Raw genomic sequence first — 27,169 nt, forward strand, 5'->3', positions numbered from 1 at the left:
ATATTCTGTAAATTATGTTCCATAATAACTCAAGGCACTGTAAAAGTCTCCCTACCGAAAATCACTCTAAAGCTTATTTTAATATCGATATATGACAATCATAAAACGAAAAATCAATGAAATCATGTTAAAAGGATCCCAAAATGATGGATACATAATATACATAGGTCCACATTTCGAAATTGTTATGATGTTGGTTATATAAGATTCGGCGTTACCGAATTTTTATACTCTTACTTGTTTTAGGTTCAGCTTTTTTTAAGAGAAAATCTCTGAATCTCGCTAAATCTTCAAATTAATCGAACAATGAACTTAAGTACACAAATATATATGTATTTATTAAATAAAAATGTAAATTAAATTAAATGTCATTCATAACGATCTGAAGAGAAGCGTTTTGATTGTTATCTTTGTAGCTCTCTTATAATTGAGGAATTGTTTAACAAAACTATGTATTTAAATTTTATTATTTATTATTTAAAAAACACCGGTAATTAATAATAACAAATTAGAAATACAATAATTTAAGAGTTAAAATAACCAGAGAGTATTCTTGAGATTATGATAAACTTTTGAACTAAATATAAATTAATCAATTTATTGAAATAGGTTTAAAACGAATAATTTATATACTCTTAATAGTTTGTTTATTAAATATATTATAATTTTAACAAAATTTCTCAGTAAATTCAACAAACTATAAGAAAAGTTCAACATACTTAAGTGAAAATATACTTTAAATTTAAATTACACTCTTAATTTGGCAAAAGTAAATGTCAAAAATCTAAAGTATTTAAAATATTCAACAACTATCAATCAATAGATTACAATTTTGCACAGTTATTGGTTGAAACACATTAGTTGCGACAATGTCTAATATTAATATTTGTCTTTCTTTGTTAATAATTTATTTAACATTACAAAAAGTTAAAGCAAAACCTGCAGAAGAAATTTCCTATTTAGAAAAAATTATAAATTTTCAATATGAAAATGGTAAGAAATACTGCATAATATTATAAAGTAAATAAATAATTAAAAAGTGTGGATATGTTTAAAATTCTATAGATCAATGGATTTGTGGTGATATTAAGTGTCCAGAGAATACTTTCGGCTGTAAAATAAGACTACGTAGTGATGAGAAAAATAAAAAAGTCTTTTACCAAAGTTTTAGCTGTTTTGATGAAGATAAAATGAATACATATGCGGCTGGAGATATAATTGAAATGGCAAAGGAAAAAGAAATCGATATAGAACTGGAGTCCTATAAGGGAGCAGAATCGGTTTATATGCTCGGTTATGGCATGGGAGGTAATGAAAGTGCTAAAGGTGTGGTAGCTGTAGAGGATTTGAGTGAACTAAAGGAATCTGCTAAGATAAATAGAAAAGCTGTTGGCAATCCACCAGCTTAAATTATTATAATTAATATTGAACAAAATTTTAATGATATGTCAATTATTTAAATTATTTGCTTTAATTATAATTAAGGCAAAAATAGATAAACATTTAATAAATTAAATGTGTTATATCTAAGTGCAATTGAAAATTAAATACAAATATTTTTTTCTGTTTAAAAACATGATAAATAATACTCTATTGTTAGTTATTACGTAAAAATTTTGACATTAACAATTAATTTTCTATATTATAGATGGTGAAGTGCACTGTTGTATCTGCAATAATTACACTAGTCAAGATATTAAAGATTTAAGATCTGTAGATCTTTGCTTTAATTATTGAATTTTAACTAAATTGTAGAAAAATGTCTAAATTAGCAGCAGTATATAAGTTTATTAATCGTAAATCATTAATTTAAAAGATCTTAGAACAATGATCTTGGTAGATTATCTAATATTCTATGCTAAATATTACAGTACACTTACATATGTATATGTGGGTATATATTAATTAACTGACGAATATGAAAATTTAATCAAATATAATGATTTAATAGTGAAAATAACAGAGAGCACTATTGATCTTGATACATATACTTTTGAACTAATTATAAATTAATTAAGGTTTAAAACGAATAGCTTTTACACTTTTAATATATTTGTATATTAAATTTACTAAAATTTTCAAATATTGAATCAACAAGTAGTATGAACAGTTTAATATACTGATTTAGAAATCTAAATTTTATAAAAATGTAGTTTTATAAACATGAAACGCAAATTTAAATTGTTAGAGGAATAATCATCAAATACCAATATCAAATTATAGTTCGAAGCAGTTATTGGTTAAAACACATTTGAGGCTGGCAATCCTTTAGCTTAAATTTTTTTAATTAATATAAAAAATAATTTTGAAACTATTTCATTATTAAATTGACATTTAATTCTCTCATTCATTAGCAATTGCAAATTCTTTCTCTCTTCCTTCTTTTATGTTTTCTCTGAGCTTCTCAGTTTGTAAACGGAGTTGTTGTGGTTTACGTCGGCTTTATTACTGCGTTCAATAAAAAACATAATATTAATATAAAAATTTATAATTTCCATTAAATAATATTAAATTAAAAAATTTTAATGTTTCATTGGAACAAATTTTGTAAACAGTGTTTAATTCTGTGTTTTATTTCATAAAGTTTTGCAAATGGTGAAGCAATAGTAAAAAGCAAAAAAATAAATGTGTAAACTTAAACGTTGCCAGATGTGCAATTTGTAGTAATAATAAGTAAGTGTTTGGGTAACACTGTTGTTAACAACCTTACCTTTGACTGCTTTATCTACTGTGAAGATTAAAGTCTAGAAAATAACTATTTTGTGAGGAATTGAAGCTAATTTCTAAATTTTATAACAATTTATAAACTTTTAATTAAATATATATAAACAAATATAAAATGTTATAATTTTTTAATTTATAATTTGCATTTCTTTTTTTTTTTCAGTACTAAATGGAAGTTTCAACGCGCGTAGTTTTGTTTTTATAAATAAATTTTCGAAAAAAAGTGTTTCGAGTTGTAAAATAAAAAAGTTTTGGCGGTTCGCTTCGGAAATTTTTGAAAGTAGAAAAATAAGTGTTCATATGTTTCGTTTCGTGTCGGTTATTAAAAAAATAAAATAAATTAAAAATTATTTTGGCGGTGCGCGTCGAAAAAGAAAAGAATCGCTTATATCGTTCGTTCTTGAAAAAATATAAAGAAATATCTAATGAAGTGAAATTGTGTACTTCGGTTACCCGATACATATTTTGATAGAGATGGAATCTTTTTTTCAACTATTGTATCGTAAATTCTAAATAACCACATTATCGGCCATCATCTACACTAGCAGAGACAACAATCAACTACTGCATTATCAAACAGCTAAGCTTCATCATAAACCTCTGCTGGTAAGTGAAAAAATACTAGTGTTGTAAAATTCACTTATAAACACAAATATCGAAATGAAATTCAGCACAAATAAATATTATATAAATATAAATTTATTCAGCAAATTTTATATGGATCGGTCCATATTTGCCCTTAGCCTCCATATAAAGGCTTTTTCAGAAAATTAGTCCATAAATAACTGGTGTAGAATATAGCCGGCCACGCCCGACTATACTTTCTAACTTGTTTAAATTTGACTCCTGCAGTGAGTTCTCAAGAAACTTGAAGAAAAAATAAGAAAGTTAATTTGACGTTGATATATATCTTAATTGTCAAGAGTCTCTTTAGCTAAGAAAAATCACCCAAATGCAAAGTAGTTTAGGAACTGGGAAGTGTGTCGTCCAAGAAATAAAAAAGGTTTATTTTTCAAATTTAATAATTCAAATCTTACATTTTATTAAAGATACTTATCTGCTGGGGGAGGATCCGGCCTTTTTTACAGGTTGATTTGAAGTGACCTGATCTTAATGTATAAAATAGCTCTCAACCCAAAAGCTCATTGTCCAAAACTACATACTTTTAAACCACAAAGTATAAAATTCATTAGTTGTGTAATATATATAAATAATTCACAATTCAAGGTTGGAATTACAGTATAATATTCAAGTAAATAAATGTATATAAGTATAAAAAGGTATAACAATTAAATTCAAATCAATATATGTAATTCGAAATTGTATAAACTATATAAAGTTGGTTATAACTTTCAACAGTTAGTATAGTCTAGAACTCGCTGTAGAGCAAGTCGCAATTGATAGAGTCTAAATAACTGTCCAGTATAATTTGTACAAGTTTAATTAATTTCAAAAATAATGTTTATCAAAAACTTTAAACTATTTGCCATTTGTGTACTATGCCTTAATATATATGTGCAAGCACGTTCCGTTACTCGGTTGGATGATGCTTATATTTCTAGATCGGAGGGTAAGTATATATTATAAAATATTTTTTAATCTAATTCCCATCTATTTAATTATATAGACAAATGGGTATGTGATAGAATTGAATGCCCTATGGATGCTTATCGTTGTTTCGTTTCGAAATCAAATGAAGAGAATCCCTCTGTTTTAAAACGTGTCAATACTTGCTATACTAAGGACAATCAGGTACTGGTTAGAAAAGAATTTGAATCACCCGCTGATCCTAACTCGCGTATTCGAGGACAAGTTACTTATTTAAGTAATGACGAAGTAATATCAGCTCCTAATGGCTTAGAAAATTACGATGACGAAAAATTTAAGGCTCAAATGAAAGAAGAAAGGAATAAGATGCAAGCCGAAATGGCTGCCGAAATGAAAAAAGTACAAGATGATATACAAAAAATGAAGGAAGAAATTAATAGAGATAATCAACATGAAATGGGAGATTGGCAACATGATCCAAGTGAAATGCAATATGATTATGATCACGTGTATGATTAATCAAATGTCATTATTTTCACATCAATTATTTGGCAAAATTGTGAAAATGTATTTATTGAAAATCTATTTAAATTTTGTTGAAATCTTATAAAAATAAAAGTTATTGTTTAAAGCATTATAATTTATGTGTGTGATTACTATTTCAATTATAAAGCCTCCGATCTTACAGTGCAGTTTTCTCCTTAAACCCAGAGTTAGGCTTATACAGATCAACTTACTTTGTAAATAAGTTTCGAATTGAACTTTTGAGGTGACTTATCTGTTCTATATTTTATATAAGCAAATATATACTAGAATTTGATCAAAAACAACGATTTTTGTTCTGTATTTTTTTATATTTATTGTATGGTATATTCAGTAGATAGGTAACATGTATATAAAATAAAAGGTTTTACGGAGATCTTTCATATTGTTTCATAATTAACCCAAGCCTTCATAAAAAAGTCCTTCCGAAAATCAGCCTGACTCTTATTTTAATATCGATATATGACAATATATCATAAATCGAATAAATGAATTTATCTTCGTAAAAAATCAAAAAAAAAAAAAGTTCCAAAGAAAAGTCCATATGGATACATAACGACCTAAAACATATACATATACAGGGCCTCGTTCCGAAATTCCATTTAAATTTACTACATGTCAAGTGACATAACTCAAAAAATCGATTTTGACGGAATTTGCACTAAGGTTAGTACTATTGGATAGTAGGTCAGACACAAATTTTCAGCTCTATCGGCCAAGAACTGCCTGACTTAGAGGGAGTCAAAGTTGGACATTTTGGTCATATAGGGTTTTTTGTTCAAATGAGTGTAACTTTTCACCTATTGGTCCTAGCAAAAATTGCCCAAAGGAGTTCAGAGAGCTATTTCTTCATTCTTTTCAAAAGGACTGAATAGGGCTTTATAGTCCCATAATGGAATGCGAGTGGAATATCTATTAAAAAAAATTATTTTTTATAATTACAATTTTTTTCAATATTCGGCCTTTCCTTAGAATGATTTGACATTTTGATTTGACCGCATAATCTGTTACCACGGGAACCGGTAGCCCACAGGGCAGAGTTTCGGACTTTGTTCTGTCCCGGTTATTGGAGAGGTATCTTCGGGGTGCCCATGGTGGCTGTGGTTTAAACCCAAATTCGCGGAAAGAGAATGTCGGTTAAAAGACTGATGCACGGTAAATTCTATAATTCGTGATAAGTTCGGTGCTGTTGCCGAAGACAACAGATACACCACAGAGGAGTGACTGAGATTAAACGTTGGAAATGAGTAGGTGTAAAGTGTATATGATACGGGATGTCAGGTGTTCACGTAAAGCATTCGACATCTTGTGCACTTGCACTCCTTGTGGTTTTAAGTCCTGCGGAATAGTATTTGTACTAACAACTTCATCCGTATTTAGCCGGATAGACGGTTTTAACGTTTTTTATTATTTTTTGCATAAAAAAGTTGGCGGATTATAAAAAACACACATTTTAAAATTTTTGTTTCTAACGAAAATAATTTAAAACAAACAAATTAAAAAGTAAATAAACTTTGACAGTTAGAAAATATAAAACAAAATAATCAGCTGCCTTATTGACTTCACCTGTAAATAAATACATCTTGTATTTGTTAAAATTTTTTTACTCAACTTTTGTTTTTTTTGTTTATATTTTCTATTATATTAAAAAAACAACGGTAATTAATTATAAACATAATGATTAAATATTGAAAATAACAGAGAACACTATTGATTTTAAACTAATTATAAATTAATTAAGTTTTAAAAAGAATAATTTTTACACTATTAATAAATTGTTTATTAAATTTATTACAATTTTGGAATATATAATCAACAAATAGTATGAAAAATTTAACATACTTATTTAGAAATTTAAATTTTTATAGAAATGCAGTTTTATAAACATCAAATATTTATATAATTTGTTAGAGGAATATTACGCAGTCATTGGTTAAAACACATGAGTTGCGACAATGTCAAATATTAATATTTGTCTTTCATTGTTAATAGTTTATTTAACTTTAAACGATGTTACAGCAAAACCTGCTGAAGAAATTTCCTACATAGTGCTGGAGTTAGAATTGAAATACCCAAGGAAAAAGAAATCGATATAGAACTGCAGTCCTACGTGGGAGCAATATCTAACTATAGTACTAGTTATGTCATGGGAGGTCATGAAAGTGCTAAAGATGTGGTAGCTGTAGAGGATTTTAATGAACTAAAGGAATATGCCAAGAAAAATAGAGAAGTGTTTGGCAATCCTTTAGCTTAAATTTTTTGAATTAATATAAAAAAATTATTTTGAAATCATTTCTTTAATAAATTCACATTTAATTTTCTCATTCATTAGCAATTGCAAATTCTTTCTCTCTTCCTTCTTTTATGTTTTCTCTGAGTTTCTCAGTTTGTAAACGGAGTTGTTGTGGTTTACGTCGGCTTTATTACTGCGATCAATAACAAGCATAATACTAATATAAAAATGTATAATTTCTATTAAATAATATTAAATTAAAAAATTTTAATGTTTCATTACAACAAATTATGTAAACAGTGTTTAATTCTGTGTTTTATTTCTTAAAGTTTTGAAAATGGTGAAGCAATAGTAAAAAGAAAAAAAAAAAAAGTGTAAACTTAAACGTTGCCAGATGTGCAATTTGTAGTAATAATAAGTAAGTGTTTGGGTAACACTATCATTAACAGCCTTACCTTAGCCTGCTTTATCTACTGTGAAGATTAAAGTCTAAAAAATAAGAATTTTGTGAAGAATTGAGGCTAATTTCTAAATTTTATAACAATTTATAAACTTTTAATTAAAAATATATAAACAAATATAATATAATTTGCATTTCTTTTTTTTTTTCAGTACTAGATGGAAGTTTCAACGCGCGTAGTTCTGTTTTTATAAATAAATTTTCGAAAAAACGTGTTTCGAGTTGTAAAATAAAAAAGTTTTGGCGGTTCGTTTCGGTAATTTTTGAAAGTAGAAAAATAAGTGTTCATTTGTTTCGTTTCGTGTCGGTTATTTAAAAAAAATAAATTAAAAATGATTTTGGCGGTTCGCGTCGGGAAGTTAGAAAAGAATCGCTTATATCGTCCGGTCTTTAAAAAGTATATAGAAATATCTAATGAAGTGAAATTGTGTACTTTGGTTACCCGATAATTTAATAGAGATGGAATCTCTTTTCAACTTTTGTATCATAAATTCCAAATAACCACATTATCGGCCGTTATCTACACTAGCAGAGACAACAATCAACTACTGCATTATCAAACAGCTGAGCTTCATCTTAAACATGTGCTGGTAAGTGCAAAAACTCCAGTGTTGTAAAATGTTTAATGTAGATTTTATTAGACTATGTTAAGAATTCATAAAATTTTTTTAAGATTTTATATATCTTAATGCATTAATTGAAATTTTTCGCACAATATTTTACAAAATACCAATGGCTAAAGAGATACGTATGATTTGGTCATATTCATATCGATTTTAAAAGTATAAATTATTAAAAAAAAAAAAACAGTAATTTCTATACAAAATGTTAAAAACTGTTTCTGTTTTCTATCCATGTTTCTTAATACGAGCCCTAATATTGATATCGAATAGTTAATATACCAACAAAATACATAGTAGATTATTAACATGCGTACATATCTGGAGTATTATTAAGAATTTCATAATATTGAGTAGTATTTTAACTTCGCTCTAATTTGTGGCATATTTGTTCTTTCTGTCATTCAGTTAAGTGTTAGCTTTGCTTCTGACAAGTTCTATTATAAAAGAGTGTGTTTAGTTGTTGTAAATTTTATATTGTTTTTCCATCCCTCCTCTACTCGTTTCCAAAATGTCAAAATTTGAGCTTTCTTCTCTACTTAACGAAGAACTTATTAAACGTGCTCTCCAAAGTTATCACAATCTAAACAATTTGAGTGCTTTAGAAATAAAAGCTTGTGATTTTAAGCTTTCACCGGCTAATGGAGAAAACTTTTGCAGCGAAATTTATCTAGTGGAGGTACAATATGAAATAAATGGCAATGCTGAGCAAAAGTCTTTGATTGCCAAGATTTTAATACCCGAAATAGCGGACTTAGGCTCAAATGAATTTCGAATGCTTAACACCATACTGCCAGGTATGGAAAAGTGTTTATCTACAGCTGAAAATGACAATAAATTATATGCCAAATGTTTACTAAGTGAAAGTGATAAGGAAGAATTCTATATATTGGAAAACTTAAATAGTTTAGGTTATTACTGTGCTGATCGTTGTAAGGGTCTAGATTACGAACATGCTGAAATCGTAATGAAAAAACTAGCGAAATTTCATGCCGCCTCCATGATATATAACAAGAAAGTGAGTTGGATTTATTAAGTTCTAAAAATGTTTAAACTATTTTAATACTTTTTTTAAAGTTTCCCGATATAGTAAAATCTCTTTTAAATTCGGGTTTTGAAAAAGGTGCCTGTGATGAAGTTTCTCAAGTTATTACCTATGGTGGCTTTGAATATGTGGCTGATATGATAAAAAATTGGCCTTCCTATGAGAATCTGTCGCATAAAGTGCGTTCTGTTATAAAAAAATATAATGGTTTGGCTTACGAGGTAGTTAATTCTAAAAATTCCATATTCAATGTTATTAATCATGGTGATCTGTGGGTTAATAATTTTCTATATAAATATTCAGAAGATAATGGAAGACCTACAGATGTATTATTTGTAAGTAGATGATCATATTTGATGGTATGAATTTTAACTTTGGTTTTCTTTTAAGATCGACTTTCAAAATTGTTTTTGGGGCAGTTGTGGTGTTGATATAAATTGGTTTTTAAACTCTAGTTTGGAATTGCAAGTTTTAAAAGATAAACGTTTACAACTTATCGAATGCTATTATGAGGCCTTAAGCGGGACTTTGAAAAAAGAAAATTATCCTCAGCTAGAGATTCCTTCAAAAGAAGATGTTCTTATGGAAATTAAACGTTGCGAGTTTATTGGTTTTTATATAGCTTTATGTGAATTTCCAATGTTTGCTTTGGATAGATGCAAATCTCAGGGATTTGACAATAATACTTTTACTCAATCAGAGAAAATGAATGAAATCAGAGTTCTAATGTATGATAATCCACGTGTGAGAGATACTTTGGCTTATAGTTTAAAATATTTTGAAGAAATAAATTTGTTGTAGATTTTGAAATTTAATTTTTGATCATTTTTTTTTTTTTGGATCATTTGAGTTTCTGAGTTTCATTGTGTGATTTTTATGTGTTTATCAGGATTTGAAGGAATTTTCGTAATATATGTTGAAACTTTAAAGCAATTTTTAATCTATTGAATAATATTTTTATTATTAATTCAGTTATATTATAACTTTGTTATATTCAAGTTCTAACAATTCTTAAGTACAAATTGTTTACATTATCTACTTCTCTTATCATTAAAAACAAATCAAACAACTTTATTATCTGTTCTACTAAATGAAGAACTTGTCAAAATTGCTTTTTTTAAAATTTGCCCAATGTAAACAATATAAGTTGTTTTTATATACAAACTTGTATACAAAAAGATACAGTTTATTATCGTTTATTATAAGGGTCTCTTAAGAAAATCCTCCTGATACCTTTCTGTCCAGGATGTCCACGTGTTAAGGAAACTTTCAGGTACATTTAAATGTAAAGAAATTTTAATTTTCAAATATATTTACATATATTAATGTAAAACATGTAATAGATTAAAGAAGAAATTATGTGGAAATAACTGTCAACACTGCTGTATCTTAAACTGCATTATCATGCCAAAGACACAGTGGTAAAATACACACTTCTGTGGGTTTACACATTTAATTGCACTTGTGGTGAAATCTAATAGTGTTGAAAAATCTTTATGGAAAAACCAAATAAGATTAATTTCATATTTTTCTTCTCTTATAGAAACTTTTTTTTTATTCAAAATAAAAACATTCCTTTATAAAACAAATCTTTAGAATTAATTTCATTCTTCTTTACCTTGAACCTCTTTTTTCTCACATTTATTTTGCATAAAATCAAAAAATTCTATACGATAAACATGACCCTCATAGATTTTTGAAAATTTCCAATAATTTGGATATATTTTATGTTTAATCATGGCATGATAAAGGCTCAAACGTTGTTGTTCCGTAAATAAACGTCTTTTATGCTCCCAATGACGTTTTGACCAATTCTTTAAACTGCAAAATATTTTCAAATTCTCTTGCTGCTGAGGTTTCATATAAAAATTAAGAACATTTTTAAATTTTCCGCGTAATTTTTTAAAATTTATATTTTCAAAAGGTTCCAAGAATTTGGTAATATTAGCGGTAGTTCGTAGTTGTTGGGGGATTTTTATAAATAAACTGCAATAACAAAAAAAATACTCATAAATATTTAGTTATGATGAAAATACTCTCAATTAATATCTATATGTTAAACTTAACATAAGTACAATAAAATGATTATCTAAGTGGAGTATACATTTTGAATTTCATAATGTGTAAAAGCTTTTTTTTTCGCGGCCTTTAGTTTTGAGTATAAAATATTTTTGCTCCCTTTAGTTTACGTTTAACTGTGCTTTGAACAAGTTGTGCGAGTATATTACTTGGTGTAAGAGTTGTATTTTGTTGTTCTTAAAAATTGTGTTCATATTCCCCACCCCAAACTAACAATGACGCAAACTATGTTATCTCCCGTACTTAACGAAGAGCTTATCAAAAGAGCTCTCCAAAGTTATCACAATACAAGTGCTTTTAGTATAAAAGCTTGTGAATTTAAGCTTTCATCGGCAAATGGAGAAAACTTTTGCAGCGAAATATTTCAAGTGGATGTACAATATGAAATGAATGGCAATAATGAGCGCAAATCTTTTATAGTAAAATTAATGATACCGGAAATTGCCGAAATCGGTTCGAATGAAGAAGAAATGTTTAATACAGTATTGCCAGCCATGGAAAACTGTTTAAATGCTGAGGAAGTTGACAATGATAATAAATTATATGCCAAATGTTTGATAAGTGAAAGAAAAAAGGAGGAATTTTATGTTTTGGAAAATTTAAATAGTTTGGGTTATTTTTGTGCCGATCGTATAAAGGGTTTAGATTTGGAACATGCTTTAGTACTAATGAAAAAGATAGCAAAATTTCATGCCGCCTCCATGATGTTTGCCAAAAAAGTGAGTTGTATATATTCAATAACTTTAAGGAAAATTAATATTAAAGCTAAAATTTTTACAGTTTCCTGATGTGGTGTCATCTTTAAGAGGTTCCCATTTTGAAAAAGGAGCTTCTGATGTTATAGCTGAAGCTATAACTTTTGGTGGTTTTGAATATGTATCAAATATGTTAAAAAATTGGCCTTCATATGACTACTTGGCCCAGAGAGTACTGGCAGTTATACCAAAATTTAATAATATGGTAATGGAAGTGGTTAATTCCCAGAACTCTAAATTCAATGTTATTAATCATGGTGATTTATGGGTTAATAATTTCTTATACAAATATCATCCCGAATCCAATAAGCCCATAGATGTGTTATTTGTAAGTTTTGTTAGAACTATTTAAAAAACAACGTTTAATTTTGTGCTTTTTTAAGGTGGATTTTCAAAATTGTTTCTGGGGTAGTTGTGGTTTTGATATCAATTGGTTTTTGAATACCAGTTTGGAATTACAAGTTTTAAAAGATAAACGCCAGCATTTAATAGAAACATATTATCAGCAATTAAAAGAAACTTTGGAAAAGGGAAATTATCCCAAAGCCGAGATTCCCTCCTTGGAAGATGTTCTTATGGAAATTCGACGTTGTGAATTAATTGGTTTATACACCTCGCTATGTGAATTGCCCATTGTGGCCTTGGAGAAATCTAAATCTCAAGGATTTGATTGCAATACTTTTGGCCAGCCAGAGAAAATGAAGAAAATAAGAGTTTTAATGTATGACAATCCACGTGTTAAGGAAACTTTGGAACATACTTTAAAATATTATGAAGAAATAAATATGTTATAATAAAAAAAAACTTACTTGGCACTTAGTAATTGGGGAAATTCTAAAGCAATATCCACTAGTTTTTTCTTGTTTTCCTGTTTAAATCTTGGAAATTTATTCAAATCTTGTAGATAGTTTTCACTATTATTGGTCATTAATTCCTGTATGCTAGTCATAGGCTTTAACTCGGTTATATTGTTACTAACAGTAAAATTGTAGTGCGAAAAACTCGGTGGAATAGCATAAAATTCAAAACCTTGTTAAAAAAGTATTAATTAAAATCTTTATTTATAAAAAGTGTTAATTTTTAATTTACCTCTTATACTACAATCTGAATTAAGTTTTTCCATGTAATATAATTCTTCAGTTTTCTGTTTATTATTGCCTTCGAAAGAGGCTATTTCATTAATCAAGTATTTGAAAACATCATTTATACAGTCCGTATATTTTAATCTCAATGTCAAGGAAGTAGCACTGTAATAAGACAAGAGTTATGTATAAGTTTTAAAAACGTTTCATTTCTCTATTCATTTATTTTTATGTTAATTTGAATTTGAAAATATTTGTGTTATATGGAGAAGGTTTTCTTTTTTCTTCTCTAGATAATTTGCGGTTTTGTGTATTCATATTCGCCACAATGTACTTCTTAACTGACTGACAATTTTCCACTTGATAAAACATTTTCATTTGCATAATAATGTTCACAGTAAAGATAATAATGCATGCAAACCAAACGACCATACATACTCCTCGAACAAACAAATAACTATCATTGCCAGCTTCATCATCAACATCTTCAGCAGTATCATCATCCTCACCATTGACTGCCATCAAGCTAAAGTACACTATACTAATCATAAATGCAAAGTATTGCACAATGATGTTTCTACGACAATGTATGGCAAAGATATGGTTGCATTATAAATACAATATTTTTGCACTTTTCTCCTGATATAAATATATGAGCGTATTTCGCTTAAGTTAAAGGGTTTTTCTACTCTTCATATAACGACTTGAAGTATGTATTATCACAGGAGTTAGTTGCCTTTAGAAAAGGAAAATAACGAGTTGTATATACCACCTCATCATGCACCAAGTAGTTGTAGAAATCGTTAAGTTTAGTGAGGCACAACGCAGGTAAAATGGTGTAAGGGTTAGTACTTCTCAATAAAGTTTTATGCATACACTTATAAAAACAAAATGCGACCCATTTCCCACACAAAATCTATATCCGACATACCGAAAATATCATTCAGAAACCCAAATTGTTACCTAATCTGCTACCAACTGTTCAATTGATCTTAAGTAACCTTAAAGCTAATGTTTCTCTGTGTACTTTTCACATTAAAATTACATTAATATCAAAATAAAACAGAAAAAGGGGAAATTTCCACATCTTACCTTTTCAATTTCTTAACAACTTGAGATTCCGACATCACAGCATACAGTTCACAAGCTTCATTATCAGCAGATACATTCAAATTTTCCCCAATCCAGACATTAACTATAGTTTTTAAATTCGTTGTGTCATTTGTATATTCTTCACCTTCTGATCTTAAGGAATCATAATCACAGTGATTCTCTTTATAACTTGGTTCTCTGTGAATATAAATTCTTATGTCATCCTTGCCAAATATTTCCATAAGTGATAACAGATTTGGGAGTTCAGGATTAAGTATATAAACTTCAGCATAATTTGGGTGTTGCATGGAGTAACTGTTGCAGTAATAGGTTACAAATGGTAAATCTGATGGTATATGTTCCTCGGCAGCTTCATGATTAATAAATGTGAAAGGCTTAAAGAAGATTTCTAAATTAGTCAATAGTCTTGACTATAGATCAGTATATTGTCGTGACTATAGATCAGTCTATAGTCCTACAATATATAGTACTGATATTGATAGTATTGATATAGATCAGTCTATAGTGTATAGTCTTGACTATAGATCACTCTATAGTCTTGACTATAGATCAGTCTATAGTCTTGACTATAGATCAGTCTATAGTCTTGACTATAGATCTGTCTATAGTCTTCACTATAGATCAGTCTATAGTCTTGACTATAGATCTGTCTATAGTCTTCACTATAGATCAGTCTATAGTCTTGACTATAGATCAGTCTATAGTATTGACTATAGATTAGTCTATAGTCTTGACTATAGATCAGTCTATAGTCTTGACTATAGATCAGTCTATAGTCTTGACTATAGATCAGTCTATAGTCATGACTCTAGATAAGTCTAAAGTCTTGACTATAGATCAGTCTATAGTCATGACTATAGATCAGCCTATAGTCATGACTATAGATCCGTCTATAGTCTTAACTATAGATCAGTCTATAGTCTTGACTATAGATCAGTCTATAGTCTTGACTATAGATCAGTCTATAGTATTGACTATAGATCAGTCTATAGATTTGACTATAGATCAGTCTATAGTCTTGACTATAGATCAGTCTATATTCTTGACTATAGATCGGTCTATAGTCTTTACTATGGATCAGTCTGTAGTCTTTACTATTGAGTAGTCTATGGCCTGGACTATTGATCGGTCTGAACTATCATTAGTCTGTTCTTGGCTATAGATCAGTCTGTAGCATTGATTATATATCAGTATATAGTCTTGACTGGTGTATTGTTTTACCACTCCTGATGATACCTTTTGCTTTAGATGTTTTAACGATAACGGTTTATCTTGTCCTTCCTCCTCCATCTCTTCATTTAGATAATCATGAGAGGAACTTTGTGATATTAGATTTTCTAAAGAAATTGCAGAATTGTCTTTAAAAATGTTTAACAATGTAAAAAACTTAGTTACCAAACTCATCTCCAGCTTCGTGTTGAAAAATTTCCTCGATTGTGGTTTTAAATAAAGAACCATCTTTGTGAAAACATTTGAAACAATCCGAAGACCAAATCATTTTAACACCATCACTACGCTCACAATAGGATTCATTAGCAAAATAATCATGACATTCATTAATATGACAATGAGGTCCTTCAAAGATCTAAAGCTAATAAAATTAATAAAATAAATTTAAAAATTATATCGTTTATTTACCTTTCCCTGATGAGTCATATTTATTCGCCTTCCTTGGGAAGTGGTTATTATTATATGTAAATATTTTAAATCATATATATAACATAATGAATTTAAGAAGTTTAATTCATGGTTAATGCAAGATTTTAAAGTGTTACTTGATTTTTTAGACTCAAATTTATCTCTTTGGTTAAGTACAAGTCTTGAATCACCCTGAGCTTTGAGATCTATATAGCCCGAACTTTTCTCTTGAACCTCTCCTAGCTCACTAGTGTATCCTTGTTCTTCCTCTTCTTCTGCTAACTCATGTTGATAAAGTTTATATAGCTCACCATTATAACGCATTATCAAGATCAAATCATTACTCTTAAAGAAAACAATGATAGCTCCTAAATTAGTATAAATTCTACGCTCTTCTTTCCTTGGTGTTTCATCACAATACCAAATTTGCTCACAACAGGTATCGTGATAGAATACACTCAAACCATTTGGATAATTCATGACGATCTTGGAACATTCTTCGGGATTATTAAGTATACGAATGCTTATATTGTTGGGAGTTATTAAACGTATGTTATTGCTTAAGTTTAGGGGTAAATGACGAGGTCTATTGAAGTATATAGTGGTATTATTGAAGGCTAAAGTTATTTGTTTATTCATATCCTGGAAACACCATTTTTCCTCATACAGTTGCACGTAACCCTGTTGATAATAGTATTTGGAAATTTTATATTTTACTTCTTGTAAAGTATCTTCCAAATTGTAGCCTTTTAGCAAATGGTGATCTTGCGGCAAGCCCAGGGAATTTTCGCTTTTTATAGATGATTTAGCAAGCGAAGATTTTTTCCCACTTTTACTTCTATTGGAATGATCACTTTTTCTACTTTTAGTTTCTTCTTTAGTAATTTCTTTTGGTAATTTCAGAGCTTTCAGAGAATTAGGTCTTATGAAAAGATTTTCATCAAATTCCAAAGTTTTAACTTTTTTTTCTGGAAGACCTGTATCCGAAGAAAGTTCGGGTTTTAGGGTGGGGGTGTTTAAATTTTGCAAAAACTCTTCCATTTGAAATAAGGTAAAATCCCGAAAACATAAACGTGTGGGTATTATTACACGGTCTTCAACTTCATTTAAGACATTATACGATCTTTTAAAAGTATAGAGTTTATAGCCAGGAGCAATTTCTTGAATTTGATAATCATTATATTGTTTAATTAATTCTGTTATGCGTTGTTGGCTGCAATCGTAATTAGCATAATATTTTACATAATTGGGTAGAGTTATGGGTTCAAAACTTTCTTCATTATTATTAAAAGGTTTTGGGGTCTTGAACACTGAATATGGTTTAAGCATATTATAATCTAAACAGCTTAAATATAAGGAATCATATTTATTAGGTAGAACATATTGCAGCATATTTAATAAAAATGTATTATTATCGGCCATAATCAATCGTTCAAATTTGGGAATCTTAATAATGGATGAAAAGTTGGAACTAGTTTCTTCAGTTTCAGGGCAAGCGCAGGTGTTTAACAAACTATTTAAATAACCAGCTATTGTAGACAAATCCGTGCCACTTATAGTTAAACTGGAATTTTGAAAATGTCCCTTTATACTCAAGGACTCAGCCTTGTAATATAACTCTGTTAGATTAACATTAGCGGGAATACCTACATCTAGTAATTGAAAGGGCTTATAATAATACAATTCATATTGTTGCCTTAACATATCTATATCATAAATACTCCAGGTTAATTGATCATAGATTTCTCGACAATATTTGGTAGCCAAACAATTAGATATAACCGGCAATTCATGGTTAAATAAACCCACTGGCTTGAGACTTCTTTCTTGTCTCATTTGATAAATTGAAAAATTAATAGTAGCCAAAGTTGCCACAATAAAATTTCTTAATTTATTATTACCCAACATGATGTCATAGTTGCTTTCAGTTGGTATAAAGTTTATAATACCCTCAAGTGGTTGATCTCGCCTGAAAAGGGAAATGGTATTGTAAATGTAAAAGGATTATTAAATTTTTGTTTTATAAACATTTCTTATTTATTTACTGGTATTTTGTCTATAAAAAGAAAACATAAAGTAGTTTTGAAATCTTATGTATTTGTACTCTACGAGCGCCGATAGAGGGTGGAAAGAGGGAGTGTTTAACCTCTTATCAGGTCTGTTTGTTTTAGTTAAACATTTGTATATTATTGATTGCTAGAATATTTATTTTCAAATTATGTAAATATTGAATAATTGCTTTATTTGCCTCCTGCCTCTGCTTTTGTAAATTTCGTATTATTTTTGAATTTCTTGTTTTTAAATTGCACATAAATTTCGTATAAGTAATAGTTTATTTTTGAAATAATGCATACATGATGCATGTCTGCATGGCCAAAGATAAAGTTTTCCTTTTATATACCCTACTTAAGATGGAAAAGTGTTTTAAGGACTTTATATGTTTCACTACAGTTTTCCATAAACATTTACCTTTTATTGTCTTGTATGACATTTTTCTTCAATTCTTTAGTTTATAGGAAATGTTCGTTAAAATCTCCTGTTTTTGGAAATCATAGATAAATTTTCTTGTTTTTATAGAACTTTCGATCATTTCTTGTCTTTATAGAAAACTAGTTTACCCAGTGTGCCTCGCTACACCATTCCCATCTACATTTTTTAGCTGTTTTACTTATATTCCCAGATTTATTACACTAATGTTCACATAGATGTCAAAATTTTTCTTGCAAATTTTGAGGATTCTAACTCTAATAGTTTCCCTATTGCTAATTCGCCAATTTACACAAAATTTGAGAACTTAAACTTATATATTTTCTCAGAAATACTATACAATATTTTCTCTATATATGAAATGCCACGCCTACTGTACCCACTCTGCCCATTTTGTCCACAAGAGTTCATATGGATGTCAAAATTGTCCATACAAAATTATAGGACTCTAGCTGTAGCACTTTCTAAAATACTTACTACTTTTAATACTTACTATGTATGTGGGTGTGGCACTTTGCCTACTTGAAATATCAAAAAAAAGTATCCTATAGTTCCTTCCAGAAATATACAAAAACACTGAAAATTTCAAGAAAATCTAAATCTAAAAATTCTGACAGAAAATTATCCGTTGATTCTTAAAAAAATTCTGAATCCTCCAAATTTTTTACCAATACCCTCTATTAAAAAATATGTTCGAATAAATTCACTTGTATATAGATCACTTTCGATCAATGTTTTTAGAAAATCGATCATGTTTAAAACAAAATTTTTATCAAATTCATATTCAAAGAAAATCAAATTTCATGTTCAAAAAAAAAAAAAAAAAAAAAAAAAAAAAAATATTGATCAATAGAAACATTTTGATCAGTACTCTCGTTTATGGAAAATTTTCTACTTTTGTTGTGAGAACCCAATTTTAACCAAACGAAAGTTTAGAGTGTATCTATGTTTTTATGGTTATATTTAAAAGTTGGGGTTTTAAGTGGAATCGTTTTACAAGTAAAAACTTTTCTCTAAGTAGGGAATTATATTGTCTACAATTTGACGCCAACTTACAATACTTCGTCCCATACCTCTTCGTCTTTCAATTACAACATACAAGAAATCTTTCTTGGGAATTAGTTACAACAAAATAATAAGAAAAGCACAATAGTATACAGACTCCTGTCATACCATTAACTTTTAAATGCATTTTTGAACAACCCAAGTTGGTTTTTCTTTTCTTTCCTTTTTTTGTATAGAAAAGTTCTTTTGAAAATAAACACTTGTTAGTTTGTTTAAACTTTTTGCAGTATGAAAACTTACATACTTACAACTGTTGGATTGCATAAAGTTATGGCTTGGAAAGGTTTTTGCATAAGTTGGTAAGTGTCATGTCAAGTTAAGACTCCGGTATTTAAATAGCAATTTATTGTTCAAGAGATGCAAGTAAACAGAAGGAAGGAAGTATAAGACGAAAACTAAAGAAACTTTTTCACAATAAAGCTCTTTAGAAAACACTTAAGGTATAAAATTACAGATTTATTTAAAAAAAAAGTACATTTACCTTAATAAATCCTTAAAGAATTCTTCACACATTTGGCCCAAAATAATTATGTACAATTTGCCCAAGGTGGGTTCATCTTTAATGTACTAAAAAGAAAAAAAAATCCTCTAAGAGAAATAAAAAAAAAATAGCATTTGAAGATTTAGAAAACAAACCTTTCTTTTAGATATTAGTTTAGGCTGACCCACACGATTGTGTTCTTGGGGTATTAGTGTATAGGAACAGGAAATTGTTTCTTCCGATTTCAATTGTTTTGGTTTATTGTTTTCCTTTAGTTTAGGTTCCAAAGAAATTTTATTGTTTTCTTCCAAGTGCTTTAGCCAATATTCATATAAATTAAATTTTAATTCTTCATTGATTTTCTTTATAAGTAATTCATATTCCTTACGAAATCCTTGTATTTGTTGTATGAGATTATTTACTAAATAATTATTGAAATTTTCTTTCAATTCTTTTCTCATTTTGCTATTACGTGGCTGATTATTAAGGTCTTTCTGTAACTCTTCTAAGTCCACAATAAAAAGGGTTTGTCTTAAACCTGTTAAAGCTTGTCGTTTAAATTCTTCTTTGATGGCATTTAAGCCTGAACCATGGATATTAACACAATATAGGCCATAACTGGTTTTATCACGTAAACGCTGGAAAATTAAGTTTTAAGTTAAGCAGAATATATAGAAGGCCCTTTAAGCAAAATACCTCCGAAGTTAGTCTTTTGCCGCTCATGTTAGTTTCTTTTGTGAAATAGTTCTTGTTTTCTCAAAAATTCTTTCTACAAAAAATATATTAATAATATTTGAAAACTACAATTTGTCAATAAATGAAATTTATCGATATTTTTTTTTACACAAAAAGGCAAATTTAAAGGAAATACATTAAACTTTTCCTTAATATTATAATTTTCTTTCAAATATCTATATTTCTCTTCAAGTATGTGTACCTAAGTACTTTCTTTTAGATTAAAACCCATTAACTTTAAATATTTTCTTCTATTTTTCAAGACATTAACAAATGACTGTACAATTTATTTTCAAACAATAAAATCATTTTTCTATATCCTTTAGACAAACGTCTATACAGACAGACTATAGAACGTTTGTCGAAAACTGTTGCTGATTACCCAATAATTTTTCATTATATCAAACAATAGACCTTCACATATTTATTTTGTTATTCTACGTATTCATATGTAAATTTCCCCACATTTTAGCTTACATAATGGTGTCTTGTGTGTATGCGTGTGTCTTTTTTTCTGCACATTCAAAAGATACAATATTGTCATACATCCTTTAATGTGACACTATATAAAAAAAGAAGTGGTATAGAGTCCTTTGTTGCTTGGTTTGGTGTTGTTGTTGATATCATTGTGTCTATGATGTAAGTAAACATGCAACTAATGTGTTTCAATTTTTAAAATAATATAAACATTCTCGCAGATACGCATACATACATACAACCAATCTAACTCTATAACAGTTATCATTGTTTAGTTAATGTAACTGTAATTTTTTATAGAACTTAGTATACACCCAGCAAACAAAGTGGAAAGAAAATATTTCTTTAATAAAACTTTTACACTATTACATCTTAATTTTCTCTCTATCAAAGCTTTAGGTAAACTTTTTTGAATTTACAATTTATCTTCACTATTTCTAGTAAAAGCTCCCTCTATAAAAACCCTGATTTACTTTTTCCATCCCACCCAGCAAACACAGTAAAGTGATAAGGCTCTTATAAAAGTTTTACACTATTGTATTTTAATGTTCCCTTAATGAAAGCTTTGGATAAACTTTCTAGATCTACAATTTATTTTCACTGTTTATACCGAAAACAAAATCTGTAAAATCCAGAAAAGCTTTTTCCATTATCTCAACTATATCCACCCAGCAAACATAGTAAAGTAAAAAAGTCTCTCTTATAAAAGCCATACATGTTCCCTGGATCAAAGCTTAAGATAAACTATGGGCCTTTAATTTATCTTAACTATTTATAGCAAAAGCTCCGTTTATAAAAACCCAAAATAACTTTTTCCATTATCCCAACTATATCCATCCAGAAACACTGTAAAAGCTTTATACTGTAACACTTTAATGTTCCCTCAATAAAAGCTTTAGATAAACTTTTTGGATCTACAATTTATTTTTACTGTTTATACCAAAAGCTCCATCTATAAAACCCAGACTATTTATAGCAAAAGCTCCCTATATAAAAACCCAGAATAATTTTTTTCCATTATCCCAACTATATCCACCCAGCAAACACAGTAAAGTGAAAAAGTATCTCCTATAAAAGCTTTATACTGTTACACTGTAATGTTCCCTCAATAAAAGCTTTAGATAAACTTTTTGGATCTACAATTTATTTTTACTGTTTATACCAAAAGCTCCATCTATAAAACCCAGACTATTTATAGCAAAAGCTCCCTATATAAAAACCCAGAATAATTTTTTTCCATTATCCCAACTATATCCACCCAGCAAACACAGTAAAGTGAAAAAGTATCTCCTATAAAAGCTTTATACTGTTACACTGCAATGTTCCCTCAATAAAAGCTTTAGATAAACTTTTTGGATATACAATTTATTTTCACTGTTTATACCAAAAGCTCCATCTATAAAACCCAGACTATTTATAGCAAAAGCTCCCTATATAAAAACCCAGAATAATTTTTTTTCATTATCCCAACTATATCCACCCAGCAAAAACAGTAAAGTGAAAAAGTTTCTCTTATAAAAGCTTTATACTGTTACACTGTAATGTTCTCTCAATAAAAGCTTTAGATAAACTTTTTGGATCTACAATTTATTTTTACTGTTTACACCAAATCTATTATCCCTAATATATCCACCCAACAAACACTGTTGCACATTAATTTTCTTCACTCAATCACAACTATATATAAACTGACAGGATCTTATCAACTTATCCGCAATAACAGAAAGTATCCCAGAAAGACTTTTGCCATTATCCTGTTGCTAGAAGATCTCGATCGGTTTACTTTTGATCTTTATAGCTACTAATAATGCTATCAGCAGAATGAGAGCTTTTTTGATGATTCTGTTCTCAGAAAGTTCTGATTCTATTTACACAAAAGTTTTCAGAAATAATTCTATTAGAAAGACTAAATGGTTCGCGTTATTGCTATGATGCTACCAAAATCTGTTAGCGAAATGTGTGCTGGGTTGGCTTGTGTACTGTTCACACATATGAATGAATGGTTGGTTAGTTGTCTGTACATTCAAGAAAGGATTCCAATTGTGTATATTTTTTCTTGTTTGCTGATTTTTTTTATGCATATCAAATTGTTTTTAAAGTAAAATTATTAATGTTTAACTATTAAAATGATAAATTGTATATAATTTACATATTTACATATGAGTAATTTACATTTATATGTGTGTGAAAATTCATATGTGTATATTTCTGTATGTGTAAAGTGGTTGTTGTTTCAATTCAATTTTCTAAAAATTTAATAGTAAATATTGCCATCTAGAGAAAAAGCATAACGAGTGGTCATTAGTTTTGGCAGAAATTATAAATACCATGGTGGTTGTTTATGATTATATATCTGAAGCCACATATAATTATTTTTAGAAATAAATAAATCATTTTAAAAACTTTTCTATTTATGTTTTATATATAAATCAGTAGAATTTTTGTCTTTTATATTTATTTAACACTTTAATCCTTTTTGTTATACATAAAACCATAATTGTTTATAGAATTGACCCCTTAGTTTTTCTTATAAATATTAAAGGAAATTACCCTGAAATTGTGTTGGATTTTAAGATTTATGGAGTGCAAACTTATATGTTAAAGGAAGTCAAGAAGAGGAAATTTTTTTGTGTGTTTCTTCTTAAATAAATAATTAATTATATAGATTTTGTTTATAGACAAACAGGCGCTGTCTTAAATAATTACTAGAATATGTACATATGTAGTAGTGTGTTGGGACATCATAGAAATGACCTACAAATGTGGATTAGTTATAAGAAAATCGATGAGTGTGTTTTGTTGTTTTTAACTTCCTGTTGTTGGTTATATCCGTTGAAAGTTCGAAAAACTGATTATGATCTTTTGGACAGCTGAATGTAAAAAGATATATTTGCAAAATGATTAATTAGTGTTGAAAGAGACAAATCTAGTACTGGCCAATATTTTGCGTTTCATTAAAAAAAATTCTTGTATATTTTATTTATTAAGTCTTGAATTGTCTGTCTATTCTATTAGATATTCTCTGACTAGTCTATTGAATATTTTATTAACTAGTCTAATGACTTGTCTATGAGCTAATCTAGTTTACTGACTAATTAAGGAACTGGTCTAAGGAATAGTCCATTGACTAGTCGAACGTCAATGTACTAGTTCATTAACTAGCCTAGAGACTAGCCTATTAATTAGCCTAGAAAATAGTCCATTGACTACTATATTGATAAGTCTAGGGTATAGCATATTGACTATTCTAGGGACCAGCCTATTGACTAGTCTTGGAACTAATCTATTATCTAATCTAGGGACCAGTCTAGGGAATAATATATTCACAAGTTAAGGGATTAGTCTATTGAAAATTCTAGATACTATTATATTGAAAAGTCTAGATACTGGTCTATAGACTTAACTATCGTTTAGACTATTAATAAGTCTATTGGTAAAACTATTGATTAATCTGTTAACTAATCTAGGGCTAGCCTTGGGACTAATATATTATCTGATCTAGGGACCAGTCTAGGAAATAATATATTGACAAGTTAAGGGACTAGTCTATTGAAAATTCTAGATACTAGGGCTAGCCTTGGGACTAATCTATTACCTAATCTAGGGACCAGTCTAGGGAATAATATATTGACTAGTTAAGGGACTAGTCTATGGAAAACTCTAGATACTATTATATTGAAAAGTCTAGATACTGGTCTTTAGACTTAACTATCGTTTACTATATTAACAAGGCTATTGATTAATCTGTTAACTAGTCTAAAGCTAGTCTTGGGACTAATCTATTATCCAATCTAGGAACCAGTCTAGAGAATAATATATTGTAAAGTTAAGGAACTAGTCTATTGAAAATTCTAGATACTATTATATTGAAAAGTCTAGATATTGGTCTATAGACATAACTATCGTTTAGTCCATTAACAAGTCTATTGATTAATCTGTTAACAAGTCTAAAGCTAGTCTTGGGACTAATCTTTTATCTAATCTAGGGACCAGTCTAGGGAATAATGTCTAGTTTAGGGACAAGTCTATTGAAAACGCTAGACATGTACTATTATATTGAAAATTCTAGATACTGGTCTATAGACTTAACTTTACTCTATTAACAAGTCTATTGATTAATTTGTTAACTAGTCTAGGGCTTAATATACTGACTGGACTAGTCTAGGGATTCATCTATGCAGTAGTATGGGAAATAGTCTGCTGACTAGTCTAGGGACTGGTCTACTAAGTATTTTAAGGACTAGTCTTTTGGCTGGTCTTAAGAATAATCTTTTGTGTAGGGTTTAGTCTATTGGCTAGTTCAGGGATTAGCTACAAATTTATAATTTGGATCAATTTTGCCTGGTTTTTTGGTTTAAAATCAAAGTACACTTTCTAAAGAACATCATATACCATCCATATAAATAGATATCTTTAACATTTTTTTCTGTTCTATTTTTATAACCTCAACAATCTTTCGCTCTTAGACATTTGATTAATGATAATATAACCAAGAATTTTAATTAGTTTGTATATCATTTGTAAGAAATCTATGGTATTTTCATCCTCCCCCCTCCCCCACAAACCTTTAAACCAAACAGTAACGGTTTAACTTTTAACATTTATCTCGTTTCTATGCTTCCTGAAAAAAAGCAATGACAACAAAAAGATGGATGAATAAAATGACGAATGAAAGAAGAATGAAAAAATAATTTATAATTGCCCCAAAAGACAAACATAGAAGACAAAGAGAACTTCTAAATCCCCAAAAAATGTTTAGAAAAGATAATAGAAATAAAACATACAAAACTTAACATAAGGATTTATTTGCAATAACAAATCTAAGCTAAAAGAACACTTAATTTTGATTAAATGTAAAAAAGAGTTAACTACCTTTTTAACCCCTTCTATAACGTACATCAACATATATGTACATATAAGTAGTATATACTTAACTAGTTTACAAAATAAATGATGTTTAGATTAACACCCAGTGATAGTTTTAATAGGCACTTAACTTAAATTAACATTTAGCAACCCTGCTTGTTTTTAGGTATTGACAAAATACCCAAAAACACCCCCTCAGATTTATTTCTTAAATGTCACTATTCAAAATAAGAATTTTCCTCATTTTATTTTTAACTGTTTTTTTTTTTCTACATATGATTAACATTTTTACTTAAGATTAATGACTATTCATGTGTTTTTAAAAAGCGTATAATTAGTATTCAACACTTTTTGGTTTTTCCTAAAAAGTCATTTCCATTTTTAGTTACAAACTCACTTACACACATGTGATGACACTTATCAAAATTATTTATAATTTTTCATTTTCTCTAAAACAATAAACCTCAATGATTACTGGGTGTGTGTATCCTTTACAGAAAAAACAAAGACAATTTATCACTTGTCATTAAAAGCTTTCTTTTTTTTTAATTTTTCTACATATGCAAGACGCAATTAAAATTTTGACTACAATTAATGGTGGGAGATGAGGCTGCAGAAATCAAGAAAAATTAAAATAATTTAAATAAAAAAGAGTTTTTCTTCCACCCTTCTTTAGAAGAAAATAAAAATGCCAACACACAACTGTACTTACATTATTTATTTTCTTCATTTATTTGAAATCATACCAGTAGCAAGAATTTATTATCTTAAAAATGTTTTGCGGGCATTTAATTGCATTTTCGTAAAAGGCATCAAATAGCACTTTCAATTAAATTGGCTGGCATCTCTTACCCATTGTCTCTTCCTACCTCTATAAAGCTCTTACTTTACAAAATAATAAAAAAAAATAACAACACACAACGAGACACCCACACAAAGAACACTTCAATATTTGTAAGCAGGAAGTTAAGTGCATTTTCAATATGTCCGACCATTTGAATGCAACTTTCTTTTATTGCATTTCTCTTGTATTTTGTTCAGCAGGATGTGTTTTTGGGGGTAGGGGGGAAACGGAAGTGCATATAGTAGTAATATGTTGCACTAGTATTAGTCTTTGACTATATTTGTTTGTTAAAGACAACAACTTCTCTTAGATATATCATTTTACCAGTTAAAATGCAAATATCTATAAGCTAAAGACAACAAACCGTAACTGCA

The 27,169-nt window shown here is 28.6% G+C and overlaps 6 protein-coding genes across 9 annotated transcripts in view; 5 read left to right on the top strand and 1 right to left on the bottom strand.

The window, feature by feature from the left end:
- The window catches only part of LOC119606221, a 261,582-nt gene that overhangs the window by 145,351 nt on the left and 89,062 nt on the right, over window positions 1-27,169 (top strand). For 3 of the 4 annotated variants that reach the window (XR_005231633.1, XR_005231632.1, XR_005231634.1), the window contains 2 exons: window positions 2,888-3,330; window positions 7,661-8,098. The gene's annotated coding sequence lies outside the window, so the exon portion shown is untranslated. Of the gene's footprint in view, window positions 1-2,421; window positions 2,674-2,887; window positions 3,331-7,660; window positions 8,099-27,169 lie in introns of those variants that run through there. The other variant, XR_005231636.1, reaches the window with a different exon arrangement.
- On the top strand, window positions 766-1,547 carry LOC119606281. Its single transcript, XM_037959728.1, has 2 exons — window positions 766-993; window positions 1,066-1,547. The coding sequence occupies exons 1-2, from the start codon at window positions 870-872 to the stop codon at window positions 1,407-1,409; spliced, it is 468 nt and encodes a 155-aa protein (XP_037815656.1). The 5' UTR covers window positions 766-869; the 3' UTR covers window positions 1,410-1,547.
- On the top strand, window positions 4,070-4,912 carry LOC119606204. The gene is made up of 2 exons (XM_037959628.1): window positions 4,070-4,294; window positions 4,352-4,912. The coding sequence occupies exons 1-2, from the start codon at window positions 4,183-4,185 to the stop codon at window positions 4,789-4,791; spliced, it is 552 nt and encodes a 183-aa protein (XP_037815556.1). The 5' UTR covers window positions 4,070-4,182; the 3' UTR covers window positions 4,792-4,912.
- LOC119606166 lies at window positions 8,535-9,988 on the top strand. Its single transcript, XM_037959570.1, has 3 exons — window positions 8,535-9,146; window positions 9,206-9,508; window positions 9,564-9,988. Exons 1-3 carry the CDS (start codon window positions 8,640-8,642, stop codon window positions 9,972-9,974), a joined length of 1,221 nt encoding a protein of 406 aa, XP_037815498.1. The 5' UTR covers window positions 8,535-8,639; the 3' UTR covers window positions 9,975-9,988.
- LOC119606135 lies at window positions 10,763-20,647 on the bottom strand. The gene is made up of 10 exons (XM_037959534.1): window positions 20,570-20,647; window positions 20,029-20,511; window positions 19,874-19,959; window positions 15,841-17,809; window positions 15,598-15,787; window positions 15,439-15,539; window positions 14,182-14,576; window positions 13,097-13,254; window positions 12,817-13,036; window positions 10,763-11,159 (listed from the first exon to the last, which is right to left on the bottom strand). Exons 1-10 carry the CDS (start codon window positions 20,594-20,596, stop codon window positions 10,778-10,780), a joined length of 4,011 nt encoding a protein of 1,336 aa, XP_037815462.1. The 5' UTR covers window positions 20,597-20,647; the 3' UTR covers window positions 10,763-10,777.
- On the top strand, window positions 11,362-12,811 carry LOC119606174. The gene is made up of 3 exons (XM_037959584.1): window positions 11,362-11,971; window positions 12,033-12,335; window positions 12,391-12,811. The coding sequence occupies exons 1-3, from the start codon at window positions 11,468-11,470 to the stop codon at window positions 12,799-12,801; spliced, it is 1,218 nt and encodes a 405-aa protein (XP_037815512.1). The 5' UTR covers window positions 11,362-11,467; the 3' UTR covers window positions 12,802-12,811.

This window comes from Lucilia sericata, unplaced genomic scaffold (genome assembly GCF_015586225.1).
Source record: "Lucilia sericata isolate MDLA Ls3-8-SP2 unplaced genomic scaffold, ASM1558622v1 Contig000017F_arrow, whole genome shotgun sequence".
NCBI lineage: Eukaryota > Metazoa > Arthropoda > Insecta > Diptera > Calliphoridae > Lucilia > Lucilia sericata.

Bases quoted from the DNA above. Each gene is read 5' to 3' on its own strand.
- LOC119606281 (XM_037959728.1), top strand. From the start codon at position 870: ATGTCTAATATTAATATTTGTCTTTCTTTGTTAATAATTTATTTAACA. The intron at 994-1,065 runs GTAAGAAATACT...AAAATTCTATAG, and splicing joins AAATTTTCAATATGAAAATG to ATCAATGGATTTGTGGTGAT.
- LOC119606204 (XM_037959628.1), top strand. From the start codon at position 4,183: ATGTTTATCAAAAACTTTAAACTATTTGCCATTTGTGTACTATGCCTT. The intron at 4,295-4,351 runs GTAAGTATATAT...TTAATTATATAG, and splicing joins TTATATTTCTAGATCGGAGG to ACAAATGGGTATGTGATAGA.
- LOC119606166 (XM_037959570.1), top strand. From the start codon at position 8,640: ATGTCAAAATTTGAGCTTTCTTCTCTACTTAACGAAGAACTTATTAAA. The intron at 9,147-9,205 runs GTGAGTTGGATT...CTTTTTTTAAAG, and splicing joins CCATGATATATAACAAGAAA to TTTCCCGATATAGTAAAATC. The intron at 9,509-9,563 runs GTAAGTAGATGA...TTTTCTTTTAAG, and splicing joins GACCTACAGATGTATTATTT to ATCGACTTTCAAAATTGTTT.
- LOC119606174 (XM_037959584.1), top strand. From the start codon at position 11,468: ATGACGCAAACTATGTTATCTCCCGTACTTAACGAAGAGCTTATCAAA. The intron at 11,972-12,032 runs GTGAGTTGTATA...AAATTTTTACAG, and splicing joins CCATGATGTTTGCCAAAAAA to TTTCCTGATGTGGTGTCATC. The intron at 12,336-12,390 runs GTAAGTTTTGTT...TGCTTTTTTAAG, and splicing joins AGCCCATAGATGTGTTATTT to GTGGATTTTCAAAATTGTTT.
- LOC119606135 (XM_037959534.1), bottom strand. From the start codon at position 20,596: ATGAGCGGCAAAAGACTAACTTCGGAG. The intron at 15,788-15,840 runs GTAAATAAACGA...TATTAGCTTTAG, and splicing joins ATATGACTCATCAGGGAAAG to ATCTTTGAAGGACCTCATTG. The intron at 14,577-15,438 runs GTATCATCAGGA...ATCTTCTTTAAG, and splicing joins TAAAACATCTAAAGCAAAAG to CCTTTCACATTTATTAATCA.